The 8,918-nt window shown below is 57.1% G+C and overlaps 1 protein-coding gene across 18 annotated transcripts in view; it reads right to left on the bottom strand.

Annotated features, from left to right (window-relative positions):
- Positions 1–7,045: 7,045 nt before the first annotated feature.
- Positions 7,046–8,918, bottom strand: part of DYSF (dysferlin) — a 209,162-nt gene continuing 207,289 nt past the window's right edge. For all 18 annotated transcript variants that reach the window (XM_079111422.1, XM_079111420.1, XM_079111409.1 and 15 more), the window contains one exon: positions 7,046–7,348. In XM_079111422.1, coding sequence (XP_078967548.1) covers positions 7,310–7,348 — 39 coding nt within the window. In that variant the 3' untranslated portion in view covers positions 7,046–7,309. The remainder of the gene's footprint in view (positions 7,349–8,918) is intronic.

Below are 8,918 nucleotides of genomic sequence, written 5' to 3'. Positions count from 1 at the left end.
GGACTCCACCAGGACGCCTGGCTTCTCTCTGCTCCTCTCCCACATCCAGGCAGAGAAGTGCGGCGAGCCTCTCCCCACACCGGGAGCCCCCAGGGAGGGAAACCACCCCTCGCCTGTGCTGCCCCCCTGCAGCCCCGGGTGAGCACAGAGCTCCTTCACAGCGCGACCACCGCCCTCGCGTGCCAAGGAGCACCACTAGGCCGGCATCGTCTCAGGGAGTCCACACGACGCTGAGGAGAAGGCCGTCATCATCCCTGTGCCCAGGCAGGAAGTGCGGCCTCGAGAGCCAGGGACGCGCCCGAGGTCCCGCGTCCACGCAGCGGAGGCAGGACCCAGGCCTCTGCCCTTAGCCACCGGGCTGGAGGAAGAGCTCCCGAGAACCCATCAGGCTGGGATCCGTCTGTGGCTGAGTGTCTCGGCCCGGGTCTGAGTCTGGGCCTCCCCTGAGCCTGGGCATGCTCCCTAGTTGGCCATCCAGTTCCGCTGCTGGTGAAATCCAAGGGGGCACTTTCCCTGGGGTTTTAGATGACACTGTCCATCCATCTCCCCTGTCCTGAGGTGTCTTTGCCCCCCTCCTATTCTCTGGGGTAATCCCAGATGGAAAAAGTGCCCCCCGGGAGAAGGCAGGTAAGGAAGAGATGACACTCACAAAAGACGCAGCAGGTACTTTAGGACCCTGTGGCCCATTGTGTCTTTTGCCGTTTGTTCTCAGCCGAGCTCCTTTTGCAGAGATCTCAGGACGCATCTGCTGCACCCAGCAGTGAAGCGGAGTCTCCTGCCTCGGCCCGAGCTGAGTAGGGGCGTCGTCAGAGTCCTGGGGAACTCGTGGGGACCTCTGAAACTGAGTGAGAGGGCTGTGGGGCAAGGGGAAGGGGCAGGCCACTGTTCCAGGCGGATGGCAGACACACAGGGAACAGCCGGTGACGGGCACTCAGCCCCTGTGTTCCGAGGACAGTCTGGTGCCGCGCTTGCCCAGCCGTGCTCTCTCTTGCCCAGCCGGGTCTGTGTAGGCCACAGGCTCTCCCCTTCCTCTCACCCATATTCTAAATGAGTCCTCCTGGGAGCCTCTGCGGAGCGCAGAATGGAGCCAGTTCCAGCCCTTGATGAAATGACGAGCAAACTGAGAGAATGCAAGACATCCTTGGTCACTCTCTGTCCCTGCTGCCATGATCTTTCTGTCTGTCCCCATCTCTCACCATGAATCTGTTTCTTTCTACGTCTGTCCATATGTTGGCTCTTACACACACACACACACACACACACACACACCATGAAAACCTGAGACCAGAACAAAGGCAGAGAAACGGGTCTGAACCCACACTCGCCAAGCCCAGGAAAAAGGAGCTGTAGCTACTTCCCCAGAGGGAGGGGGAAAGGCTCTCAGGGAAAAGGAGGGAGGGAAAGCCACTCCTGCTCACCTCAGTCCCACTCAGCAGCCATAAAGGGACAGAGCATGGTGGGTGAACCCGGTCCTCACTCAGGACATTTTCTCAAGCAGGAAACATCTCCTGGGCTGTCACCAGGTCCTAGGCAGGGGATGCCCACCTGGCTCCTCTGGAAATCCCATAATCCTACATTTATGAAACACATAGAGAGAGGATTGAGACAATTTTGAGGTCCCTAGGGTAGAGGCGAAGGGGAGGGGGCAGCCTGGGCTGTGCTTTAGCTCTTTCTAGGTCTTTCCCCTCCCTGTCACCCCGTCCTGAGCTGTCCACAGAAACACAAAAAAAAAGAAATGGAAAAACAGAGTATGTGCAGATATCGGTGTGTGTGTGTGTGTGTGTGTGTGTGTGTGTGTGTGTGTGTGTTCGTGTGTTGGCCTGTGTGTGCATGTGTGTAGGGGTAGGTATGTGTGAGTGTGCAGACGCTCTCAAAAACACCAGCAGAGGAAAATCAGAGAGAGGACTGAGCCTTATAGATACAAAAGGCTTATCAAGTCTTACGGAACCATTTTTTAACAGATGAGATTTATTCTCCACCTTGCTGCCCAAATTGGTCTCAAATGTTGCGAACTAACTGAATTTCAGAACATAAAATCCTATTTGAAACGCTCTGAGGGCCTGCCGATTTAAAGAGAACTGGCAATGAAACATTTAAAGTCTCTTCGGTGGAGGAAGCAGACATCTCATTAAGGACCAATAGGCGATTTCAGCCCCCGAGGCTCAGACGGGTGGGGGGCGATGGGTCAAGGCCGAGCTAAGGGGCGCGGTAGCAGGAGAGGCGGTGGCAGGGTGGGCCCCAAGGGGTAGCCTCAGAAGAAATGGGAAACAGCAGAGGGAACAGTAAGAGGCAGCGGGAGAGACGGGACAGGCAGGGCAGCTGCACCGCGCCTCCCTCCCGGCCAGCCGAGGCGGGACTGGACCGCGTAAGGACCGGGGGTCAGGCAGGGGAGCCGTGGAAGGCTTTGGGTTTCAGTGTGGCTGGCCTGCCAGGAAGCAGAGGTGCTGACAACCCATGAGCATCTGCCTCGGAGAGATTCCAGAGCCAGAATCTGGGGCGTGGGTGATGCTCGGGGTCCGAGCCCTGGAGTGGGGCAGGACCGCAGGAGCTCCCCTCGTGTGCAGCCCCAGTAACCAGGGAGATGGGGAGACAGAGGGAAGGACCGAGTGGGCACTTCTTTGGCTGCTGGAGATGGAGATGTTGAATGAGTGACAGCCTCTGAGTTGTGGGCTGTGAGTCACCAGGGTGGGGAGGGGGTGCCCAGCACTAGGCAGTCGAACAAGGCACCCGCCACTCAAGAGAAGCGCTGTATGAGGGGGAGATTCTGAGATCATTCACCTCTGAGGACAAGGAAAGTCGGAGTGGCGAGGTCGCCTGGGAGGCCAGCAGTGTGAAAATAAGGGTCAGGAAAGAGCCCCAGGGAACACTCTAGACCCCAGAGAGAAGGCCAGGGCACAGAGGGGGAAGAAACCCCAGTGACTAGGGGACCACGAAGCCAAGGACAGCAAAGCTTACCAAGAAGCAGGGCACATCCGTGTTCCAGTCGTGGCTAAGAGTCATAAAGGGCAAGTGTCCACAGATTTAACAACCGGGGCTAGATGGTGCCCTGGGTGAATTAGAAAAAGCTGCCCCATCCTCAAGGTAATTTACTTCTATCAGAAAACTACTGTAACACACTGGTTTTATTAGAACAGAACACTTTACTGCCATCTGTGGGGACATTATTATAATAAATGATAAGCATATGATGTCTTAGATGTGGGGCCTGTACACAGCAGCCCTGCGTAATGGTGACTGTAGTAAAATTGGATTTTAGGAAACAGAATGAAACTCCCCAGAAAGGAGGCTTTGAGCTGTGGGTAACATACCACCCAGACAAAGGTGGCTTGCACAATCAGGAATTTGTGATCCTGCCTCATAAGACATCTGGTCTGAAGGTTGGGCAGTTCTGGGCTTGGTTCTTTCTCCAGAGCTTCATCAAGAACCAGGTCCTTCCCATCTGTTCTTTGTGGTGACTTTCTTCCTCCAAATTTGTCTGATGACCCCAAGATGGCAGCCACAGCTCTGGTCATTACATTTTTTCCAAATAATTAAGAGGCAGAAAATGAGGATGTGTCTCCTTGAGTGTCCTTTTTTATGAAGGAGCCACCCTTTCTAGCAGTGTCCCTGTCCCCCTTCTAACTCCACCACCTTCCCCTCATATCTCATTGACCAAAAATGAGCGACTTGCCTCTTCCTGAGTCAGGGGCTGGCAAGGTCAACGGCTTCATCTTCACAGTGGGTGAAAGGGCGAGGTGAGGATGTGGGGACAGCCAGCATAGATGGTGTATTCTAGAACTTTCTAAAGGGATGAAAGAAACCTCCCTGCACTTAGCAGGGAGACATGGAGGGCAGGATGGGCATTTTGTTCATGCCCTAAACATAGTTTGAACGTCTTTGTCCAAAACTGACTTGATGAACGGGACCACCAGCTGACCTCACATAAAGCCAGACAATTGGGAAGCATTGGAATCTATCTCCCATCCCACCACCCCCTAGCCCTGACTGGTCTGTCCTCAGTCCTGGCAGATTATCTGTCCATCGTTTCTGGAACCCTGTCTCTATGCCCAGGTGTCTTGATAGCAGCACTACTGACACTTTAGACTGGACAATCATTTGTGGTGGGGGGTGGGGGTGGGGATAAAGGGACTGTGCCATGCTTTGTAGGATGTTTAGTAGCCACTGAAGGCCAGAAGCAACCTCCGGCACTCCCCTGTCAGTTATGACGGGCAAACCATGTCCAGACATTGCCAAGCACGCCCTGGAGGAACAGCTCTTGTTCTGTGTCCGGGTGGAAGTTTCTGGGGCTCTCTGAACACGTCTCTGGTTACGGCCTGTCTTTGGGCACTCTGTTCCCTCTGCATGCTTTCCGTCCCCTGCTCCTGACACTGACCCCTGCCCTCAGTCAGTGCCCGTTCCTGTCTCCTCGCCTGCTTCTCCCACTCGACTGGGACCTCTGGAAGGCAGCGCCCATGGGGGCCTTACTCAACATTTAGCTCCAAAATCTCGCCCGGTGCCCGGCATGCAGAGGCCCTCCCAGCCTCCATCCCTCTCTGTGTATGTCTACATGCACATACAAACACACACGCACGCGTATTTCTTCAACGAATGAATGAAAGACGGGGACGAACGACTCACCCTGGCCCTGCCTGTGGGTCTTCCCCGGTTGGTTCCTGGATTCATGAACCAGCTTCTGGAATGGCGCTCTGCGACTGCCACACAGCACACTCGACAACGGTCCTTCACCATTTGGGACAGCGGACGGTTTTGAGAGTCAGGTGAGAGCCCCAGGCTGCCTGCCAGAGGCGGGGGGGCCGCAGTTTACGTGCCCCAAGCCCATTCTACTCCCAGAGGACTCCTGTCTCCCAAGAGAAGAAGTAAGCGGGAATGATTATGTTTAGTAACAGGCTGCTGACCAGTCAGGCCAGCGCCGAGTCCTCCTGGGCTTCTTCATTGCCTCCAGAATGGAGCAGGCCTGCAACTCCCTGGGCCCCCACACCGGGCCCTGCCTGGCCAGCCCCTCTTCCCATTCATCTCCTGAGACTTGTCCCTGCTATGACCACACCCTGGACAGCAGAGCTCTTTGAATGTCCCTCCTCTGCCACTGGAACACCCTTCTTTCATCCCTGAGCCAGTCTTACCCACCGCTCAAATAATGAGAGTTTCCTGTGCCTCCCTTCCTGGGGTAGGACACACACTCCTTCTCTGATACTTCTCCTACCAGGAGACAGTTTTCCATCCTTGTTGGGAGTCCTGGGAGGCCAGGAGTCATAGGTAACTCACTGCTGATCCCCAGAATCTGCTCTCCTACCACATTGAGCACCTCAACACTGTTTGCAGGCCCTGTGTCCCCTTGCCGTCCATTCCCCAGACCTCCCTAAGTTTTTCTTATTGGCCTCTGTGATCCCAGGGAACAGCTTCAAGTCCAGTTCTAGAAATGGAGCCAGCTTTAGACTGAAGCCAAACCTAAGGAGGGCAGAGCAGAGAGAACACAAACTCTTAGTGAACTACTTGAGAAGCTGGATCAACCCTTGCCTGAAGTCAATCCTTCTAGAGGTTTCATTTCCATAAAGCCATTAAGTTCCCTTTACTGATTTGAGTGGGTTTCTCTAATACCTCCAACCCAGAGTAGCAAGGAAAACAAACAAATGAATAAATGGGAAAAATGTGACAATGACCTCTGAAACACTTTGAACCCAGCTGACAGTTGCATGGTATGCATTTATTTGCTCTCGCCTTCTGCGCCTAGAAGAAAAAATAGATCATCTTTCCAGAGCTAACACCCTCCTTTCCTGTTCCAGAAGCTGGTTCCTTTAACTACGCCACGTTCTCTCTGGTGTCTTTGACTTCCTTCTCTTTACCTTCAGAGAGTCTCAGTTTTCCCCACCCCACAAAGGAGTGTGGCCCCTGAAACCGCAGCCCCGGCTCTTGCTGCCTCCCCTCCAGCTGCGCACAGGCCGCACTGTGCATGCCCAGCGAGAGCCCATCACAGCCCAACCCTCCAGAAGAGCTCTGGACCCTGCTCCCTGCTTCGTGTCCTGTGTGAGCTGTGGCCCTGGTCCAGGACTCGGGTGGCAGTGTTTCAGGACTGGCCACTGGTTCTCGGGGCTCAGGGCCACCTCCCACCTGAAGCTCCCCTGAAGTAGGATCACCCTGTTTGGGAGTATAGCTCCTCCCCAAGGTGACTACTGTCACAACCACCCCCAACCTCCCAGTCTGGGGGGCCTGAGAACCTGCTTGTGGGTCCTTTTCTATTGAGGAGCAGCAACCCTTTCTAGAAGGGCCCTAGCCCCCTCCTAATTCCACCACCTTCTCAAGAGCCAAGAGCAGCTGGAGGGTTCCCTCAGGGGCCTTGGGGCCTGGGCTGGGGGAGCAGTGTCTCGGGGGAAACAAGAGAAGCCTCCTGGAGGCCAGTGTCCCAGCCCTGGGGCGAGCGGCAGGGGCTTCTCTTTTGAAAACTTTGGAAGCAACATTTTCCAGCTCTGGGTTTTCTAGCGTGTTCCTGCTGCTCTATATAGTAAGTCCGGCCAGTGGGTAAGGCCAAGCATCAGACCATGAGGAAAAGCTATCTTTCTCCAGCTCAGAAGTTTAAAGCAGAATGAGGAAGTGGACAGAGGGAATCCCAAGAGCATCAGGGACAAGGTCGAAGCCTGAGCTCCTGCAGCCTCCCTGCCTGGAGTCTCCAGCCTCACTCTTCTATCAAGTGGAGGCTCTTCCTCAGCATGGCCAAGGAAACCAGGAGGTCGGGGAGCTGACCACCTGAGCAAAGGGTGGACTTGGAAAGGAAGGCGGGTACTTGAGCGAGGACAGGGGAGGGGGCGAGGGCAAAGTCCCAGGAGGAAAAGAGACCCAAAATGCTGGTGGTTAGGCCGGCCAGACGCCAGGCCTCAAAGCCCCCCACCCCAGCCTTGCAAAAGTAGCAGCAGCCCAGGGGGCCCCACCTGCTGCACCCCGACTGCTTCTGCCTCCAAAAGGCTGTACCGGCAACGGTGCCCACCCCAGGCCCGCCATCCACCCCACACGCCTCCCGCCCTGCTCAAGGACCACGGACACAGTCAACACGCTCCATGGTGCAGTCTGTTTTATACTGAAATTACATGAGCTGATCCAAAGGGGATCAGGTTGGGGGAGAAGGAGATGATGGAAGTGGGGTGATCCCAGGGCTCCACGTGAGTCACTCTTGGAGCAGGTGCCAGTCCATCTGTTGCCCAGCCTGGCAGGAGGGTCGGGCTGCGGAGGTCTGGAGGAGCTCGGCTGAGCTGGGCAGAGGCGGCGGCAGCCCTGGGCTGGGAGGGCAGCCTGCGCCCCCTTCTCCACCACAAGAGAGTCCTCAGCTGAAGGGCTTCACCAGCTTCATGGCAGCATAGTTCTGGAGGGAGGCAGGAGGCAGGGACATGGGTGACCCCTTTCTGGGCAGGCACAGCCAGAGCGACTGGCTGGGTTCTCCGGTGAGCGACAGGCAAGGGACTGGGAGAGTGGGCCAATGGCCCCTCGCCCAGCTGCCCAGACCAGGTTCCCTCACACATGTGGCACACCTCCAGCCTGCCTGGCACTCCCAGGGGTCAGCAGACCCTTTCCCCCTGAAGCCACACACGCCCTCCCTGCGTTGGGGACCAATGCCACCTGAATTGCCCCGTCTTCTCCCCCATCCATCCAGGGCCCTCTCCCACCTTCCAACTGGACTCTGCTCACTGAGGGCCTAACAAGGAACTCTGATGGCTGCGGGCCTGGCCAGGGAGGCCTGCCTGGGCTCTTCCAGGTGCTGAGGGCAGGGCCATGATTCTCCCCCCACCCCTCCATGCCCCCCATGGGAACCCAGAGTTCACTGACCACCCTGCTCCCGCCCAGAGAGAGAGCCGGGGTGTGGAGTCCGGGGGTGAGCCTCGATGCGGGCCAGGACCAGCGATGGGTGGCCCGTGATTGAGCCCTGCCTGCTGCGGGACTGACAGGCCCTCCCCTCCCCACTCCTCCCTCCAGAAACCAGGAAGACGTACACAACACAACACAGGGCTCCTAATTGGGACAGTATGTTCCCCAGCGCCGCCCGGGGAAGCCAACTCTGGAAACAAAGCCGGCTGTCCTTCCCCGCCAATTCGCCTCCTGCCTCCCCATGCTGGCCCTGCTCCCAGCTGGCTCTGAGGGGGGGCCGAGAGGAATCAGACAGGCTGTCCCTCACCCCCCCAGGGCAATTTCCAAGAGGGTGGGGACTGGGCCCACAGGAGCGGGCAGTGCCACCCTGGGCCTCTCTCCACTGGACCCGGCATAAGCCTGAAAGCCAGGTGAGGGACACCCGCCCAGCCCTCACAGAAGAGGGACTGGCCAGGTGTCTGACTTGGGTGAAGGGGACCAGGACCTTCCCAGCCTGAAGCAAAGCCTGCAAGCAAAAGGTCTGCAGCCTCTGTCCCAGGCTGGCCCCGGGTCCTTGGCACCCTCACCGAGGGTCTCCCCCGACGTCTGGCTCTGCGAGGGGGAAGGCAGGGTTGGCACTTACAGAGGCCAATTTCTAAAAGAACTTGAGGGACAGTGACATTGTTGGGGGATCCACGAGTCAGGGAGGAGCTCTGAGCAGGATCCCCCAGAATACTAACCAGCTCTTGCCGACATGGCTGAAGCTAGCCCCAGGGACAAACAAGGACCACAGGCTAGAAGGGACGAGAAGCCTTCCCTTCCCATCCCAGTCATGCAGAAGAGACCCCTTCCCCAGGCCCCTGAGTCCTAGGTCTGCCACCCAAGACCCCATAGGATGGGCCAGCTGGCTCGGGCCTGGGGTTAGGCCTAGAAAAGGCATGGGGGTGGCACTTGAGAGACGGGATCTGCCCTGCCCTCCCCTGAGCTCTGGGAAGAGACTTGGCTTGATGCGCTGCTCCCCAGGGAAGGTGAAGGAGCGCCCCCAGCCATAGTCACTGTCACAGTCACAGAAGACCAGAGCTGACCTGGCC

The sequence above is a fragment of the Sciurus vulgaris genome, assembly GCF_902686455.1.
Source record: "Sciurus vulgaris genome assembly, chromosome: 14".
NCBI lineage: Eukaryota > Metazoa > Chordata > Mammalia > Rodentia > Sciuridae > Sciurus > Sciurus vulgaris.
This window is presented reverse-complemented; position numbering and strand designations above follow the sequence as displayed.